At 48.0% G+C, this 19,375-nt stretch overlaps 3 protein-coding genes across 5 annotated transcripts; 2 read left to right on the forward strand and 1 right to left on the reverse strand.

Moving 5' to 3' along the window:
* The first annotated feature begins 339 nt into the window (after nt 1-339).
* CATSPERH (catsper channel auxiliary subunit eta) lies at nt 340-3,886 on the forward strand. The gene is made up of 3 exons (XM_035098345.3): nt 340-602; nt 1,963-2,062; nt 3,640-3,886. Exons 1-3 carry the CDS (start codon nt 429-431, stop codon nt 3,714-3,716), a joined length of 351 nt encoding a protein of 116 aa, XP_034954236.1. The 5' UTR covers nt 340-428; the 3' UTR covers nt 3,717-3,886.
* Nucleotides 3,803-12,106, reverse strand: ZFPL1 (zinc finger protein like 1). Of its 3 annotated transcripts, none has more exons than XM_035098343.3 (8): nt 11,966-12,106; nt 11,076-11,214; nt 9,978-10,089; nt 9,352-9,545; nt 8,433-8,508; nt 7,770-7,949; nt 6,760-6,889; nt 3,803-5,633 (listed from the first exon to the last, which is right to left on the reverse strand). In XM_035098343.3, the coding sequence occupies exons 2-8, from the start codon at nt 11,175-11,177 to the stop codon at nt 5,447-5,449; spliced, it is 981 nt and encodes a 326-aa protein (XP_034954234.1). In that variant the 5' UTR covers nt 11,178-11,214; nt 11,966-12,106; the 3' UTR covers nt 3,803-5,446. The 3 variants fall into 3 exon arrangements, with proteins under 3 accessions (XP_034954234.1, XP_034954233.1, XP_034954235.1); XM_035098342.3 differs by having other exon boundaries at nt 11,789-12,106; XM_035098344.3 differs by having other exon boundaries at nt 11,601-12,106.
* Nucleotides 11,986-18,040, forward strand: CDCA5 (cell division cycle associated 5). Its single transcript, XM_035098826.3, has 6 exons — nt 11,986-12,405; nt 12,806-12,936; nt 13,205-13,267; nt 14,015-14,053; nt 14,672-15,235; nt 17,163-18,040. The coding sequence occupies exons 1-6, from the start codon at nt 12,078-12,080 to the stop codon at nt 17,241-17,243; spliced, it is 1,206 nt and encodes a 401-aa protein (XP_034954717.3). The 5' UTR covers nt 11,986-12,077; the 3' UTR covers nt 17,244-18,040.
* Nucleotides 18,041-19,375: the final 1,335 nt, after the last annotated feature.

Below are 19,375 nucleotides of genomic sequence, written 5' to 3' on the forward strand. Positions count from 1 at the left end.
TCTCCTAGTGCCCTCAATCTTTCCCAACATCAGGGTATTTTCCAAGGATTCTTCTCTTCTCATGAGGTGGCCAAAGTATTGGAGCCTCAGCTTCACAATCTGTCCTTCCAGTGAGCACTTAGGGCTGATTTCCTTCAGAATGGATAGGTTTGATCTTCTTGCAGTCCATGGGACTCTCAAGAGTCTCCTCCAGCCCTCTTCCTTATTCTTCCTCAACTTGGTATCCAAAGGGACCTTGCTGCACCCCAGCACTCTCTTGCCCGTGGCTGCCTTTTCCTAGGCCAAGAGTTCTGGAACCTCTGGGTCTCTATGACTTCAGCAGGCCAGGATCTGCATCTCTCAGAATCTGGGCTGTCTAAATGTGCTTTGCCTTCCTCAGGGTTCTACTAAATCAATGAAGCAGCCAACTGCAGAGGTGCATAGAGAGGATGAGCTGGAAGGATCCATTCATAACTATCACCTTTCCAACCAAAGTCATCTACACCATTGGCTCTATCATTCTGCTCCTCATTCACACAGGTGTCCTCATTGGTGACCTGTATCACTTCTTCGTCTCCCAAAGGGGGGACCTCATGAGCTTCCATTTTACGGTAGTGCTATTGGTAAAAAGCTCTATCTCTCTTCCTGTCTCTCACACATTTCCTCTATTTTGCAGGCAGTCATTTCAAAGAGGCTTACACAAGAAAAACTCCCAGGTGGTGCTTGCGACTGTAGAAAATGGATGAGTTCTGGTGCATAAGTACCAAACCCATCAGGATGGACATTGACACACTGTCCCTTCATAAATAATTGGCATTAATTTGTGTTTTCAAATCTCAAAAGTTACTGTTTATCAAAAAGGTTGTTGTAGAGGTGGAATAGGGCAACTAAAATGATCTGGGACTTGCAGCAACTCCCCTAGGAGGAAAGGTCACTACGCTTCAGTCTTTTTAGTTTAGGTTTAAAAGCATGGAGGAGGGACATGATAGAGGTGTGTCAAATTGTACATGATCTGGAGAAAGTGGACAGAGGAGTTTCTCTCTCCTGCAATACAAGACCCCAGTGAAGACTGAAGCCCAGGAGCTCAGGGTGGCATCCACACTTCTTCTTGCCCTTTATACCCCATAGCAACCTTGTGAGGTAGGTTAGACTGAGAGGAAGTGACTGGCTGAGGGAGGATTTGAACGCTGGCCTCCAGTACACTATACTGGCTCTCGTTACGGGTGAATGAGAGAATTAACTAGCATAAGATGTAGGTGATGGCACACATCTGGACAGTTTGAAAAGGGGAAAAGACAAATTCAAGGAGGATAAGATGGTCAGTTAGAAGTGATAGCACTTCAGCTGTAGACTGCTCTGCCAAAACAGACAAGCTCCTTTGTCATATTTCCAGCACCATCAACTTTCTTTCAAAAATTAAATCCTGAACACTCTTTTAAAATATTCTTGAGTTTGAGGTTGATGTTTTTAATTCTCTGTTGGTGGAATTTTGTTACTCTTCATTATATATTCTTGCCCTTACTATTTATATCTTAAATGTTTCTATTGTTATTGGGCAGTCTATAAAAATAGTGCTAAGAAAATAAATACATAAAATATTGCCAGTCACCCACTGTAGGTCTCGCCCTTCCTTCTGTCTCTGTTTTAAACATCCTGACTAGCCCTTGCATTCAGCATTGCAGATAGAAAGCCAGGAAGGTTAACCTTGACTCTAAATTAATGAAAAAAAGTTCTTGGATATGACCAGCATGCTGAGACTCACTCCAGATTAAATGGATGTGGAGAGATTTGGGGTGTGTGGTCTAGGATTCTAAGCTAACTTTTCCACAAATGTAGTGGGCGTTTGAAATAAGCATCTAGAAAAGTGTCCCATTTGCCCCCTTACATCTTAATTCCACAGACAGTAGTGCAGAGATAATTCCCCCCCTCCCACTTTTCCCTTTCCATCATTGAAGACAAATCACTTCTGTTTGGTTTCTGCAGACCTCACATACAGCCAGCTTCTACTGGGCACTGCTGGCAGCGATCTACACCTTACAAGCAGACGATGATGTGCTGATGTACATTGCCATGACATCTTTCGGTAAGGCAAGTTTGGGACTAGAGGGATGGGGACCCGCCACATATTCTGGGGCTCCCTTCAAGCCCACTAATGTGAACTTTCTGGGAAAGATTGAATTGGAATCTTTTGTGCAAATTAGGGCAATTTCCATAGAGCAGGGTTTTTTAAATTATTATTTTGCCATCGTAACGTTTTCTGAGGTTCTAAAAAGTGATCTAATTTAGCAGGCTTATTTTACTTTTATATAGTAAACAAAGCAAAAAACACTAAAATCACCCACAGGTGCTTAATACTTACTGGCACCTGTTGATTTCTACTAATAAGCTCAGGAAACAGATTTCCATAGAAAAATGCACACTGGAAAAGATGCCCCAGCTCTAGCCACTGCTTCAGCTCTAGCCAATGAACCCGGACAAAAGGAATCCACTCACAGGGTCCCCATCTCCAAGTCAGAAGACGCCCCCCTCCAAAAGAACCCAACCCTGAGGAGGAGGAGGAGGAGGAGGAGTGTGGCTAGAGCACAGTGATGGGCCTTCAACTGGGATTATCAGTGGTGGAAAGAGGTGGGCCTAGTTAGGAATGCCACATTCGCTGCAAAGGAGAAGGTGCCGCCTCATGTCGCAGCAGAAGCCAACTCTGGCCCTAGGATAGGATAGGAAGGTTTTCCCTGATGCTTCCCAGACATAAGGCCCATTCCTCTAGCCAAAACTCCCTATTGAATGGCTCAACTTCTGTGAGGCCATTCCACATTTTGTCATACCCAGAAACACACAAACTTGCTTGCTTCAAAGCAGTGGGTCCCTCCCACCCCCATTACGTGTTGGAGAAGTGGAGTCACTTTTTTCCATCAGCACTTTCAGCCCCCCTGCCACAACGTACTTTTCCGCATGCAGTGATGTTAGTGGCTTGTGAACGAGTCTCCTCTGCCAAAGCCGTGAAGAGACTGGAAGCTTCTGCTTTTGCTTTGAAATGTAGGATCAAAGCCACAGGTTATGGTCCTGCCACCATCAAGTTGTTGGTTTGTGGTCCTGGCTTATTTACAAACCAGGGGAAGGGCTGCAGCTCAGTGTCAGGGCACCTGCCTCGCATGCAGAAGGTTCTAGGTTCAGTCCCCGGAAGAATCTCAGTGTAGGGCTGGGAACATCCCTCATCTGAAACCCTGGAGAGCTATTACAAATCAGTGGAGAGGGGACAGTACTCAGCTGGATGGATCAATGGCCTTACTATGTATGAGGCAGCTTCTCAGGATACAGTTTAAGCTAACCAGTTCCGCCAAACTGAGAAGCAGCAAGGAATTCTAAATACTTGTCGTTTGGAAGTGGGTACTTCCAATTTCCTCATGGGAGCCACGCCAGCCAGGAGGGGGAAAGGGGAAATATGCAAGCCCATGGGCTCATTACCATAGAGCTAAACCATGGTTTAGCGCTACATTCCCAATGGGCCTGCATGTCTGTACCACACAAGTAAGTAACTGTGAAAGAAATCATCTGCCTAGGTTGTGTGGAGGATATCAGGCTTCAGATGTCTATCTTTCAATTGGGAAAAAGCAGTGTTTGTATTGAAATGATTACTGATGCCTTCCTCTCCTTTCTGCCCAGCCCTGAACTTTGCCGCCTTTCTTGCCCGCTTCAGCATGGACTATGCCACCATTGATTACAGAGAGGAACAGTACTAAGCGGCGATTCTCAAAAGTGGGGGGGGGGCACTCCCCAGGCTTATTCCAGTTTGCCTCCAAGGAAGAAGGGAGGGAGAAAATGCAGCTTGAGGTTAACCAAGAGAGTTTAATGGAACACCAACAAACAAACAGGTCTATTGCTTCAGGTGTAATAAAGTCTTGTATTTTCACCAAGAGAGAATTGAGGTGGTCAGTGAGCCACACAGTCACGTTGCTGGGGCAGCACCAGTCAGACACCTCCAAATAACCTTTCCTTGCTGCAAGGGATCATGGGAAGGCTCATGTGCCCACCCACCCCGTTCCAAGCTGCTATGGATGGGGCCAGCACCTCTCAGTTGAAGAGCAGGGTCTGAGGATCACCCAACTGCTACCAGCCCTGCAGCATGAGATATTTTTTTTGGGGGGTGTAGATGAGTAGAGAGATGGTGCTTGGGATTGTACACAGGCATCACATTTGCCACAATAAACTTAACATGGAACTCGCGATCCCAGCCACTGCACCGTTAAAGCAGGAAAAACAAGCCCCACTTGTGCTGCCAGCTCTCAGTTAGATTTCTGCTATTTCAGCGTTCTGCTGAAGCGGACAATGAGCCATTTATCCATGTCTCCATTACTGCCAGAATATTGTGGTAAGGGGGATTCTGCTCCCTCCTCCCTAGTGCTCTCTCCAGCTGCAAACACCCTGTTGAGAGGTGTTGACAGGGCAAAGATGGGCTGTGCAAGAAGCAGGCACCTGCTCCTTGGGACTACAGCTGGGCTAAGGAAAGCTATCGGGGATGGTGCAGACCCTTGTGCTGAAACAACTACCTTAGGTAAAGTGCTTGGGCCCCCATGCACCAGCCCTGCCAGGACCAAAAGGGAGATCTAAGTAGGGCTTCCCTATGTTCTTGGAATTCAGGTAGCCCACAGCAAAGCACTGAGATGGGTCTGAAGCAGCAGGAGCCTATTACTGAAACCCCCTCCCACCCTAAATTGGACAAAGGGGGGAAACTCCTCCCCCCCATTGGTCCCACTCTTTTACTGACACTGTTACAGGGCATTGGGAGGGAGCGGTGGTGCATGGGGAGTGCTTGGTTTCCATAGTTCCTTTCTAATTGTGAACATCAAAGCTGAGAAAAACAAGAGAGAGTATCTCAGCTGCTAGTAAAAGCTGAGCAAAGAGGATGGGCTTTTCACTTCAGTAAAAGAAAGCCAATGAAACATAGGGGGTTGGTGTGGGTGTGTGAGATGGGGGGGAGGGAGAGGGAGAGAGCTCCTCTACTGACTCAGCAGCTGTCATTTCACATCAGTGAATGGAGGAAGACTGGTGGTACTCCATTGAGTAGTAGTCAGAAAAAGCAGATGCAGACCATTGAACTGTTATTCCTCTCTGTAATGTCATGGGAAGATGCCCAGGAAAAGCGAACCTCTCCCATCTGTGACCATCCCGGCATTTGGATGACAGCAGGATGGGGGTGGGGTGCTCTGGGGCCCCCAAAATGCAAAAAGAGAGTTCCCAGCTCCAGGTTGAGTTTGCAGAAGATAGAAGGAAGAGGGCGACTCCTTCACCAGAGTCTCTTTGTCCAAGCTGTCAGGAGTGGCCGTGGTCATCTGTTTCTTCCTGGGAGGGGCTGAGATTGCAACCAAAGAGCTATTCCAGGACTCTCCTCAGTCCAACTTTCTCCAGGAGCAGGCAGGGGAGCCCAGAACAGAGAAGGGAGCCCAGCAGGGAAGAGGCTGCCCCCCCCCACTCACTCCTGCCCAACCCGGATGTGTGGGTTGAACTTGGGGTCCAAGTTGGGGTCGTGGTCGGCAGAGGCCCGTCCCACCTTCATCATGATGATGACAAGGGTGAGGAAACCAATTCCACCAATTAGGAGGAGGATGACGAACCTCTGCATCATGGAGCGGGGCTGCTTCCTAGAGCTGAAGCGGTTCCTGACAGCAAGAGGAAGGAGAGAAAGTGTTAGCAAGAGCTCCTTCCAAGCAGGGAAGAGGCGAAATCCAAACTGGTGCCCTGTAACCTCCTTCTAGGCATTAGCTAAGCTACTGTGAGCACACAGCTGAGGAGGAAAGTATTAGGGACAGAATACAGTGGTGCCTCGCTAGACGAATTTAATTCGTTCCACGGGTCTTTTCTTATAAGGAAAAATTCGTCTAGCGAATCCCATAGGAATGCATTGAATTTTTTTTGCCCATAGGAACGCATTAATTGAATTCCAATGCATTCCTATGGGAAACCACAATTCACTAGACAAATTTTTCGTAAAACGAATTCGTCTAACAAGGCAACCTCCGCTAGAAAAAACTTTTCGTTAAGCAGAAATTTCGTTAAGCAGGGCATTCGTTAAACGAGGCACCACTGTAGTAAGGAACAATGCATTTTCTGAAAGGAGTTCCTTAATAAGTAGGCTAAAGAAATGTGCCTGCTTTCAGCAGCACAATCCAAGGTGGGGGAAAAGCAATTGGAAGGTTGAACATATTTTGATTTAAACATTTTATAAGCTCAAATAAAAAAGACAAGTACCCAGAAGGTAACGGAGGGAAGCTTGGGAAGTTTGGGGCAAGAGACAGACCTTGTGCCTCCCAGCCTGCTAGGTGGATTTTACTTTACTTTCTCCACTTTACAAGGAGGGTGTCAATTCAGAACTGGGATGATGAGAAAGAAAGATTTGGAATCAAGGCTAAACAGAGCTCAGTCTGTGAGGCTCAATTTGGCTTCCTGCACAACATCATAGCCCAAATGATGTGTTTGAAAATGTGAAGGCAGTACTGCCCTAAAGGTAGAGACAGACAGACAAACAAACAAAAGAGTGTGTGTGTGCACCCACATTTGCATACACACCACAGCACAGCTTCCTGCCCCTCCCTAGTGGGACATAGGCTTCCCATCCTTCCTTCAGTACAAGCCCAGACTCCTCCTGTATCTGGTCTCTCTACCATTCTCATGCCAGCCTGTATAGAAGCCCAGCCTGTATAGATTCCACACCAGCCCCATGGGACCAGGAGGCCCCTGTGTCTCTGGCCAGCCCCTCTGAATGACTGCAACTTCTTCCGAACTTACTTGAGCAGCTGGGCAAGCCAGCCAAGCGCTGGCCGCCGGCGGTACTTGTCTTCATCAAAATCCACGTGAGCCTCGGAAGCCCTGCTGCCCCCGCCTTCCCGGGTGTCATACACTTTCCGTGGCGAGGAGGCTGCCAGAAAAGGAGCGGATAATGGCATAGAGAAGATGGGTTGAAAAAGGCCACCTACCCCCACGAAAAAGGACTAACCCGCTTTACAAACCCTGATATGCATGAGGATGGCCCAGGGGGCATCCCAGAAGCTGCCCTGTCCCAGATCAGACTCTCATTGAGCCAAAGTCTGCTGCCTCTGCACACACTGACCAGCAGAACTGACCCTCCAGGCAGGCAGGCAGGCATGGCCTTCCCAACACCTCTTGCTGCTACTGCAGCTCCCTGATCCTCTTTTTAAATGGAGATGCCAGCAGGGATTGAACCTTGGACCTCCCGCGTGCCAGGCATGGGCATGGCTCTCCTCCTCATTGCTTGCCTTGCCCTCCATGCCAGAAAACCGTTTGGCTCCAACTTGCTGCCTGCCTGGGGACTGCAGAACTGAAGAGCAGCACCCTCTGGCTCCTGCCACTGATCAAGGGGCTCTACTGGGGCGAGGTTGCCCTCCTGACTCAACAAAAGAAGATCAACAAAAGAGCAGCAGCAGCAGGGAGACCCCTGAAGAAGGTGGGTGTGTATCCAACTCTGTGTGGTCTGTGCTGTACAAAGTTCTTCCTTTTGTCCATCTTAAATATCTGCCCACCAAGTGGCAGCATCAGTAGGATGGGAGGACTCTCCCTTCCCTGCTTCTCACGACCCAATTTGCCTCATTTGCCAATTTCATTTCATTTGCCAGCTTCACATCTGAGAGGAACGGGCCACAAGCAGCAAGGCAGAAAGCAAAAAGGCATGAGGTCCCATGCTCTTCCTCAGCCCACGTTCCCTCATGGGGGAGATAGTATTGTTCTCCCCCCAGGCACCCTTCCCTGGATGAAAGGCCCCCCCCCACCTGTGTGCCTACCTGCGTTAATGGTGACGGGGTCATTGGACAAAGCATTCATGCTGATGACCGTGTGCTGGTGCTCCTGCACCGCCCCGTTGTTCATGCTTTGCTGTTGTTGGGAGGAGGGGAAGCTTGTGCTGGGACTATAAGAGAAGGCCGAATGGGGGCTCTGCTGCACAGTTTCCTCCGAGTTGAGGACTGGATATGGGGCGAGAAAGAGAGGAGAGGTCATAGAGGCAAGAATGGACGAGAGCAGGCTTGGTTCGTGCGCTTGAGACACTTCTTCACAAGTTTAGGCCAGGGACCCAGGGCCATGCCCCTTCCCTCAAGGAGGAAGGTCTTCAGTGTGAGGCCTTTTCAACAAACACAGAGATTCTGGCTGCTATGAGGATACCCCACACACACTTTCCTGCTTGCAATGCTCATGGGAGAGAGGGGTAGGAAATCTCCCAATGGGAATGGAATTGTGAAATGCTGCCCCCTCCCCAGTTAGTTCCTAAACACAGTTGTCTTCTTGAGTGGGGCACCTTGAATGCTCTGCGCTCACAAAGCCTCCAGAGAAAAGGAGTTTGTTATCATGCCAGGAGACCCAGCCAGAGGGCATGAGAGGGGTGGGACCAGCAGCTGAGAGACAGAATAGCTGTCACAGTGCCTGGCTCTTCCTACTTTGGCAATACTCACCAGTGAAGCTGGACCAATCCGTGTAGTCTGCGGTGTCGTGAGGCTCTGCTTCCTGGACTGTCTCCGTTTCATCAATCTGAGCAGAATGAAAGCAAAAGTCAGATTTAAGGCTAATTAGGAAAATTCACAGCAGGCAGAAGAAACGCGCGGGTGGGTGGGTGCAGAAAGTCCTCTGGCCCTGGAATCTGCGCCTTCAGTCCAGTAGGCCTGGCTGAGGTTCATCTTCCAGCTTGCAGAGGTGCCCTGAAGCTGACCCTTCACTTCCATGGATATGTCTGTCTGTCCACGGATACAAACACCCTGGATTTACCCAAGTGGGAACCGTTTGCACATGCTGAAACACCGAACTGGATCCCTGGTCCAGTCCCCGAGAAGGGAAAGGAAAAAAGGAACTGCCATCTGGGAATCTGCTTGATGAGGAGATTTGATTCCAAATCTTTCCCCCTTTCTCATCATCCCAGTTCTGAATTGACACCCTCCTTGTCAATTGACACCCTCCCTGCAGATTCCCCCTCCCCATCAAGGGTGTTTTGCTGACCGCATATATCACTTTCTTTCCTCCTCACAAGACAACCCCAGAAGCTAAAAACAGCAAGAACTTCTCTACCTGGCAGCAGGCTCTAGGCCAGGCATGTCAAACCTGCGGCCCTCCAGATGTTTTGGCCTACAACTCCCATGATCCCTAGCTAGCAGGACCAGTGGTTGGGGAAGATGGGAATTGTAGTCCAAAACATCTGGAGGGCCGCAGGTTTGACATGCCTGCTCTAGGCAAATCATTCATAGCTATGCTCTATTAGCCTCAGTGACAGATACTGGACCAGGTGGGCCACTGGCCTGATCCAACCCATCTTTTCTTATGCCTCCAATCAGCCCTCCTTAGAATAAAGCAAAAACCAAAAATGCTGCAATTGCCTCTTACCAGCGGGAGCCCAAGGCCAGCCCGAGCCCAGTTCACCATTGACAGCTTCTCTCGCAGTACTGATGCTACTGGACTGACAAGGTTGGCTGGTGGAAAGACGGGGCCCTGGCAGTTGGGACACTGGTAGCCAGCTGGGGCAGTATTCTTCGGCAGCTGGTTGGCCATCTCGTTGAGGCAGGACCAGTGAAAGAGATCTACAGGAATGGAGGTGGGGGATCTGTTAGGGCGAACCTTCGCATGGGGACAGGGGGACAGATAGGGCAGATCCACACCATAGAGCTAAAGCATATCCAAAGCACATGACTTCCCACAAAGAATACTGGGAACTGTAGTTTCCCCCTCCCAGTAGCCTTAACCAACTACAGGTTTCTGGCAGACTCAGAGTAGGGGGCATCTCCCACAAACACCCCACCCTCTTTCCACAATCAACATTTTCCTGCCTCTCTTATTTGTATGAAGCCAACTTTAAAGTTGCTGCAGTGGCATTTCAAGGTCCAGGGAATGGGGGCATTTTCTGGACCTCAGGAGGACGATTTGCTAAGTTTAGCACAGTTACTGCTTGCAGAGCCTAGACCTAGCTTCGTGGATGTATGTCACACCTGAGAGCATAGAGAACTTTTACTGACCATAGCAAACCAGCCGGACTGTCTCTTTAGTGGAGAGAAGTGTATTGCACAGCCGACAGTTGGGATTGTAATCGCTGTCCTGAAGCCATTGCAGGTATGACTGGACAATACACTAGAAGAAGAAAAAGAGAGGCAGATGCTTGGGCAAGAGGGAATTAGGCTCAGGGTAAGTGTGGTTGCACCAGAGTTTTAGGATATTGGTAACAAAGATAATGATAACAATAACAAAGTTTTCTAAAGATGCTCAGGTCCAGTAAAATCCCCAAAGGAAACCACAGCCTACTTTTGTGTGTCTGAGAGGTCTGAACTTGGTACAGAGTAGGTGTTACTAAGAGGGTGCTTAGGAAATGGTGGAACTGAAGGAAGGAGACAGTCACATAACTGAATCAGAACCAACCTTATTTCTTTATTACAGCATGTACAAGTAAATCACTTATTATGGTGATATCATTTGCACAACTGCAGCTTTACACAATTGCCAAAAAGTTGAAAAAATAAAAGGGGGCAGGAGAGCTGGGGGGGGGAACCTTGGAGATCATACAGAGTGGCTCTTTCAGGCCTATCAGCTGTTGATACAGAGGTGGTTCTAGGTTCTTCCCTCTAAGAGTCTAAACACTTTCCAAGCTCCAGTAAAAAAAAAAAGCCAAGGCTGATGATAAGGACAACAAAAAGCCACCCTTCAGCATCAAATGTTTGAACAGCATAGAAATCAATGCCCAGGAGGCACTTCACACTTCTGCTCAGCAGAACTAGTCCTCAGGTAGGCTGAAAAGGTAGCATAGAGCAACAATCGAGGGAAGGGGGAGATGGTGCCATGGCCCTTGAGCTACGTACAACTCCCACCATCCCCGTTTGCCCCTGGTGGGAGTTATAGCCCAAAATCTTGAATGATGCAGGTTCCTCTCACACACCCTATCACAAAGGCAAATACTTTTCAATGTTCTGCTTTCGTGTTTCTAACAAGAGCAGGAAAAGGGAGAAAGGCGAGAACCTAAAATCCCCATTTCCCCCTTTTCCAGGGTTACATTGCCTCCTGGCAAAAGGTAACTCTCTAGCCCAGTCTCAACCCTCCGCCCTTAATCCAGTGGCCCCATTTACCTTGGCATGATTAGCAACAATGCAGTTCTCACAGACATTCACCCGGTGCTCAAAACAGAACAGATTGGTGACTTTCCTCTTGGGGCACTTACAAAGCCCCATGATGGCAAATGCAGTGCCAACTCAGGACCAAAGGAAGCTAGGCAAGGAAAGAAAGAAAGAAAGAAAGAGGGATTACTCCCTTGCCTGGATGAAGGCTTTCCAACCCAACCTTGGTACCAGATTAGCAAAACACAACCTCCACCCCAAGTCTTCATCCTTAGCTCCAATTCCTGCACTTCCTCACTAGCAGAGTCCAGAATCTACACTGCCACCATCTGAATGCTCCCACAACATTTCCACTGTCTCCTCTACCTCCCACCCCAAAACACAGCAGGTAACACTGAGGAGCATGGCGCTGCAAAAGCAGAGAAAGCTAGTCCTGTTGATTTCCCTGATCTTTCAGGCAACTGTAACTGCTCTATGGAGGAGCTATACCAGAATCAGCCCACGGAGACTGCAATACTCTGCCCACACAAATATTACCTAAGTTAGTCCCAGGCGCACTGGAGACATCTCCACGAAAGCTCCCTCAAGATTGGGATGTTAAAAAATCACAGACACTTTTCTCTCCCCCCACCAACATGACAATCGTCATCTCTTCCAGCCAAGCATCCCAGCAGTTGCAACAGACATTTGTTCCCGCCGCCCCGCCCGGATCCAGCGACGCTCACCCCACGAAGAACCCAGGAGCAGTGATCGTCCCACTGTCGCTCCTCTTTCTGAAGGGGATCGGGGCGCTCTGCTCTGCAGACCCGCCCTGCCAAGAACCAAGGAGTCCTGCCCTCCACCAGGAAAGGAACCCAAGCGTCCGAGTGACGCGATCCCTAGGCGCCCTAGCCCTTATTTACCGGCCCCGCCACGCGAGGGTCCGCCGATACCCACGGATTCCCCTCACAGATTCCGGGGAAGGGGCGTGGCCATGGCGGAAAGGGAGGAGGAGGGGAAGGAAGGGGGGCGACGATGCCTTCGCCTGTTGGTCCAGCTGCCACGTCTCTTCCGGGGAGGACGCGCTCTGATGGCATCATTCCCGGAGTCACGCGAGCGGCGCTAACCTCGCGAGAGAGCGGGGGGCACGCGAGGGCCTCTCCCAAGATGGCGCTGGCGGCGACTCGCTTCCCTTGCCACTTACCTGGCCGCGCCTCTTCCCTTACGCTACTTCCGCCGAAGCGGTGGCGGGCGAATTCAACGGCGAAGAGGATCTTGAAGCGAAGCTGTCCTCAGGCCGCAATGGCGGGAGGAGGTCGCGCAAGGCCCAGGAGGGTTCGCTCCGCTGGGGAGGCCAGGGCAGGTGAGCGGGGAGGGGTGACGTTTCCAGAGGACCGTTATAAGCAGGGGGGCGGTGGGGGGCAAAGAGAGGAAGAGGCGCCCATTTGGCGGAGGGCCGTTTTGTTGGGGGTGGCAGCCGGTCAGGCCGTTTCCGTCCCCTCGGCTGTGGGGTCCCATTGGCTGGCGGCCTCGCTGCGCACGAAGGGGCCCCGCTTGGGATCCGCTCGAGCGGCTGCCCCTAGGACGTGCGTCTGTCTTGCCCGAGCCCAGCCTGCCTGGGGTGGCCGCTGTTGGTGCGGCGGCGGGAACGATGCCGAGCAACATCCAAAGCGGCCGCCCAGGGGGATCGCAGGAGATCTTGGCGGATTCCCCTGGGGTTCGCTCCCGCTGAGCGCCCCTCTTTTTCGCTCCCTTTCTCGCAGGTGCTGTTGATGCTGATGCTGCTTCTCCCTCGCGGCGGCGCCGGTCGGAGAGGATCGCGTCGCCCTCGGCTCAGCCCGTGTCGCAGGGGAAGCCGAGCCCGGTGGCGAGCAAAGTGCCAGGCGGCAATCTGGTGGGTGGAAACGTTTCTCCTGTTTTCCTGCCCAGGATGCGAGTGGGGCAGGAAACGTCACAGCCGTGTGCGTTTTCCCTGGGTGTGCTCCTCCTGCTTGAACTTTGACTGCTGCGACCAGTATGCTTTTTTGACAGCTGATGTGCCTAGGGAATTGTTAGCAAAAGGCTGATGTTGGGGTTCTTTTGGAAAGAAGGAACATAACCCTTTAGGTTCCCCAAAGTTCCCTTTCAACGCTCACTTGAATTGTTACTTGTCTTCTCCACAGACATCTGGACCATTTCCAATGCGGCCAGTCACTGTGAAAAAGATCATGCCACGAAATCGGCAGGTACGTGGAATTATAGAGGCCTGGTGCCATTTTCCGCTAGTGCAGAGAGAGCCATCCATGGATTTTTCTCTCTCTATCTCCCCCTGGGCTGTAGCCTCTTTGCACCCAGGACCCAGTTTAGAGCCCAAACAGCAACATAGTACCCCCTTCAGATTAATTTGATGTACTTACATGCCAATTTTGTGCCACTCTTTAGGATGACCAGATGCAAAAATAGTTAAATCAAGTTTCCTGTTTTGAAATTCACAAATTTCCTTAGTAGTTAACTGGTTGCTCTAAGAATTGGACTATAACTCAAAACCTTTTGAAGAATTATACTGAAAGAAGAAATGTTGGAGCTTCTGATCGAGGTTGGAAAAGCTGCTATCACCAAAAAAATCTCCCTGCTGCTCACCACTTCTTCTTTTAATCTATACTTTGCTCTTAAAGAACAAGTAAATCCAAATGCTGGCAAAATTATAATGCTATAGTGCATCTATCTTAACTTGAAGATCAGGAGGGGTCATGCAGACCCTGGATCAGACCTTGAGTGCAGTGTTGGTCTGGGCCAGTTAACTGAATCTGAATCCTGGCAAGAAAGATGCCCTGTGGAAGAATGGTTCCATGTCTAAGAAATAATTCTGTTACCTGTTCTGGATGGGATTGCACTCCCTCTGAAGCAGGGAGGCAACCACCTCAGACAGCATGATCCACAGGAGCAGCAGAATGCATTTTCATTTGGGTTTTCTTTTCCTTTTTCCAAACCAGATAAAAGAAACAGCCTTAATTCCCCGTCGGAGTCCAAGGGTAAGTCTCAAGCGCCAGGTTCTGTGGTTAACAGAAAAGTCACGCCTTTCCATCAGGGCTGTAAACCAGGCATCCCCAAACTGCGGCCCTCCAGATGTTTTGGCCTACAACTCCCATGATCCCTAGCTAACAGGACCGGTGGTCAGGGGTGATGGGAATTGTAGTCCAAAACATCTGGAGGGCTGAAGTTTGGGGATGCTTGCTGCAAACTTTAACTTGCCAATGTTGGAGCAGGGATGCTGTGAGTGACGGACACACTTGTTTCTATTATAATTATTATTTTAAGCCTCTTTGATTCTGGTGTGTCGCTCCACAAGGAAATGAAGAAAGAGCTATTTAAAGATGATGATCCCAACTCGCAATGTGATGGGTTGTTAATTTACAAATGAATATGGATATATTTGATACCTGAAAGGAGCATAACATTGTTACTTTGGCTATATACAAATAGGCTTAACTTAATTTGTTCCAAGGCAGGTCGTTAATCAGCTGAAATTAGTGAATCATCTGGCATTCTTGCTGGAGTACTCTTTTCAGCATTATTCAGCATAGTGTGCTAAGTCTGTCACCTGCAGAAGCCTCTCCTATTGAAGGTTAAGCTTGCATCTTCTCTTACAGAATTCATTAAAAGAAGACAAGGAAAACATTCCTCTGAGAGCCACAGAGGTTGAAAACATTCTTCTGAGAGCCACAGAAGTTGAAAACATTCCTCTGAGAGCCACAGAGGTTGAAAGTAATGCCAAGGTGGAACTGAAGCCTTCTCCCCTGCACAGCTCTTTGCATCCTGAGGCCGGGGCCTTACCAGTAGGGGCCGACCTCCTGCCCCTGGTCAGTGCTGATGACGAGCAAGAACTGGCCAGGCCAAAAAGAGTGCGCCGGTCTTACAGCCGCCTGGAGAACCCCTTAAGCCACAGTTTCCTGGGGAGGCGACAAGAGTCTCCCAGCTCCGGCCTGTCGGACACTTCCACACCTGCCCATGGCCCAGTCAAGCGGCAGACTCTTTTTGGCTTTGATAAGCTTCTGGTTCCAGGTGAGCTCGCCAGCATCTCTCCTGTGAACACAGCTGCTCCCCAGATGTCAGCAGTGGCAAAACCTGGAGTCATCAATGAGAGAGACACAGAAATCCCAGGTATTTCGTTTTTCAAGGAAAAACGAAGGAAGAAGAAGATGCCACAATTTGATGTAAGTATAACATTTCAGATGGAGCATGGGAAGCAGGAAAGGGGGACAGTAAAGTCTGCACCAACTGGGCTCCTGGGGCTCCCCTGTTGAAAAGAAGAGAGTCTCCTAACATCGCTGCAATGTCAAGTGATTGACATGTGGGGGTCCCCACCCCTCTGTCAAATTGGGCTTCCCAGGGATTGGAGAGATAAAGATCTGACCCTGTGGCTGAAAAATATTTCCCCATACCTGTGATAGGTGTAACATGGTCTTCTTGTAAGGATCTCAACTAGATAATGCACAGGAAGCCTTACCGAGCACTTTAAAGTGCTACCGGTATACCTAGTTATTTGCTATTGAAGTTGCACCATGGAGGGCTGGAAATGGACACGTCCTGGCAATCCTGGAAGCAATGTTAGAAACTCAGATATATAAGCTAATCACTAAATGGCACCTTAAATCTAGGTTATAGTCACCACAATGGAATGTCTAGGCATCTCTCCCCCGCCTGGTGCTTTTTGTTATTATTTTTGATTTCTATACTGCTTTATATTTTAAAGAAAAAAATCTCAAAGCAGTTTACAACACACTAAAACATCAAATGAAACGAGAATAAAAATTCAAGCTTCAAGGAAAATATTTCAAATCCTTCTCTGAGTGACATTTTACTTTCCCCATATTTATTTACTGACTTAATTTATATAGCTGCCCCAAAGCAGAGATACTGTAGGAAGCCAGGGTAGTGTAGGGGTTAGAGTGTAGACTAGGACCTGGGAGATCAGGGTTCAAATCCCCACTCAGACATGAAGTTCACTAGGTGACCTTGGACCAGTCATAGCTTCTTACTCTACGTCACAGGGTCATTGTAGGAATTAACTAGGGGTGGGTGAACCATGTACTCCTTTGTGGGGGGGAGTGTAAATGCAATAAATAAGCTCTTCTGCTTACCCGCTTTAGAAACTGAATGTAAAACCGTGAAATTCCCCAAAATGAGAAGTAATCGACTATAATAGGGGTTTACTGAAAATAATTGCCACTTAAACAAATAACTAAGGAATATCAAAAACTTCTAGAACAAAACTAAACAATACTGTATAGAAATAACTTAAGAAACAATCAAAAACCTTAACAGGATGCCAGCTACAAAACCTCATTTCACTGTGATTAACAGTTTCCTCAGAAGGAAATAGAAAGATACTAAACTCTAAATGGCCAAAATTCAAAGATAAAGGGTAAGAAAACTCAAAGAAAAACTTATGATTATTTTAATTGGACTTAAAGGAAGCCAATAACATTCCAGTAATAAGGGGTTAGACACCCAAACGTAAAAACTCTAATTCTGCATCTTCAAAAAGGTTTGGAAACCTAAAGTGCAGAAAACAAGGGGGAATTTAAATCAAGCTTTTATTAGCTTTTTAAAAAATTCAAAAACTGGGCTGTAAAAGCTCTCGTGATCTAGTTGTTACTGATGTTTGGCAAAGTCTGCTTCTTAAGTTATTTCTATATCGTTTAGTTTTGTTCTAGAAGTTTTTGATATTCCTTAGTTGTTTAAGTGGCAATTATTTTCAGTAAACCCCTATTATAGTCGATTACTTCTCGTTTCAGGGAATTTCACAGTTTTACATTTAGTTTGTGTTTATTTGTATTCCCGTGACTGTCTTTCTTGCTACCCGCCTTAGAAAGCTGGAGACCCATCCTGATGGAGATGTCAGTCGCCAACCTGGCATCCTGAGGTTTCTCCATAGTTGCAACTGGACACATGCCAGTCACAAAACACCTGGGGAATTTCAAATATTGCCTGGAAGGCATGTGTGTGGGGACAGGAAACGGTTGGCCATATTTGCTAAGGCCTTGAAAGCGGCTTCTACTGAGCAGCATTGCCCAGTGGTTAGCACCCTGCTTAGTGGAGCCACCCTTTTAGCTGAAGCCTCTCTTTGTGCCTTTTCAGGTATCACAGCTGGATGAATGGGCAGCCCAGATGAACGCAGAGTTTGAAGAAGCTGAGAGATTCGACCTCCTTGTGGAATAAAGGCTCCTCTTTCACTGGAGCTCTGCCTGTCTGCTCCTTGAGTGCTTTGTTCGCAGATTTGGGGCTTGTCCTGTGGAACTCTTCTGATTCTCCAAACCCAGAAAGCAGTACGTCTCTTTGCTGCCAGGTGGACTTGATGGCAAATTGCAAACTGGGTAATGATGTTGTACAGGTCCAGCTGCTGGGTGATGACTTTCTCTTGAGTTTTGACAGTGGCAGAGGCAAGGATGACAGCTTCCGGCTGCATCCCATGTAATATTTGCTAAATAGCTTGTCTTGTGCCTTTGAAACATCACATCTGCGTGATCTGACTGTGTTCATTCTGTTTTTATTCTGTATTTTTAAAATGCTGTTTATCCTTTTCTTCATGGGTTGGCAGGTAAATAATAATTACTTGGACTATTCAAAATGTGCTAAGGTATCATTGCACCACTAGAACATTGCTGTATTTTTAAATTCAGTGGGTTTTTCTAATATATATATATATTCTGTGTTTTCTAGACTCTAGATATTTGTAATTCCTACTCTGGAGCATAGAATGAAATACCAGCTCTTCTTGACTTTTAGGGGCTATACATTTTATTACTCTTTTTTTTTTTTTGCAGTGTACACCTGCTCCTTTGGTTGGTTCGGAGAGTTCATGGTGATGCAGTGTGTTGTATAAGCTAGCAGAAATGTCAAAAAACAGAAATTACTGGGAGGGTTGGGCAGTGAGAGAAGTGTGCCACGTTTGGGTTCAAAACATTTTATAGGAATAATACGGTATGTTTAATTAAATAAAAAAAACCTTCTATGTTCATCCTTTCCTGGGTTTCTTCTGTACAGTAGCTCTGCTGGCTGGCCTTCTCCAGAGTGTTTATATTGATGTGTCCATAATAAATGACTTAAATCATGATAAATGCATGCCTCGCCAACTACTGTTGCAAGAGTCCATGCAAGGCAAGTTTCCTTATTGTGCCACATCTGCTGGCAGGATCCAAAGAATCAAGCTGCTAGTTCCACACAGCAGAGAAGAGCCTTTGGGCTTGTTAGAACGCTAGAGTAATAACAGCAGCGGAACCTATGAGCAGCAAAGTCTCTGGCTAAGACCTCATCTTGGCTAAGAGCAGGGGTCCCCAAACTAAGGCCCGGGGGCCGGATGTGGCCCAATCACCTTTTCAATCCGGCCCGCAGACGGTCCGGGAATCAGCATGTTTTTACATGAATAGAATGTGTCCTTTTATTTAAAATGCATCTCTGGGTTGTTTGTGGGGCCTGCCTGGTGTTTTTACATGAGTAGAATGTGCCCTTTTATTTTAAATGCATCTCTGGGTTATTTGTGGGGCATAGGAATTTGTTCATATTTTTTTTTCAAAATATAGTCCGGCCCCCACAAGGTCTGAGGGACAGTGGACCAGCCCCCTGCTGAAAAAGTTTGGTGACCCCTGGCTAAGAGCTTCCTCAGAGGGCGAAGAAAGTCATTCTCTTGGTCTCCACAAGATTGATAGCCCTTGCCTGCTTTTAGAAAGCAAATAACACATAAAGTGGAACCACAGAGTTAAACTTCCCTGGAAATCTCCGTTTTCAATGAAAATACCTTTTCTTTGAAACAAAAACACTACGTGGGGCCAATTCCTGCTGTGGTATCGGAAGTTGGAGAGGTGGCTGAATGCATTTCCAGTGGCTTAGAGCAGGTTCAGCAAAGCCTATCCTTGTTGTGACCAAACTAGAGAAGGCCTGTGCAAACGGTCTTGAGCAGATGCTCTACGACTGAACCATGGCGCTTCCACACGAGGGGGAGTGAGTAGGATTAGGCTTGACTTTTGAAAACACCTGCCTACCAGCAGCTCAGCAGCTGGACACTACAACCATCCTGGATGCCAGTTCTGCCCTGTTTCTGTTATTGCATTGTTCTGTCTTACGATCAAAGGAGAATCTTACTTGGCTGCCGTTCCATTCATGTATTGGAGAGCAAAGCAACTGCAACTTGCCAGCTGGTGATGTGAGAAAGTGTGTGTGTCTTTGGGCTACGTAGAATTTAACTTGACCTCTTAGGCTAGTTGCCCACACGTTTGAGTAAAAGGGGACCTGGTATATCTTAACAGCTTGAAAGGGGAGACCCAAAGCTTCTCAGCTGCTTGCTCTAAATCAGT

Source organism: Zootoca vivipara, chromosome 16 (genome assembly GCF_965207765.1).
Source record: "Zootoca vivipara chromosome 16, rZooViv2.hap1.1, whole genome shotgun sequence".
NCBI lineage: Eukaryota > Metazoa > Chordata > Lepidosauria > Squamata > Lacertidae > Zootoca > Zootoca vivipara.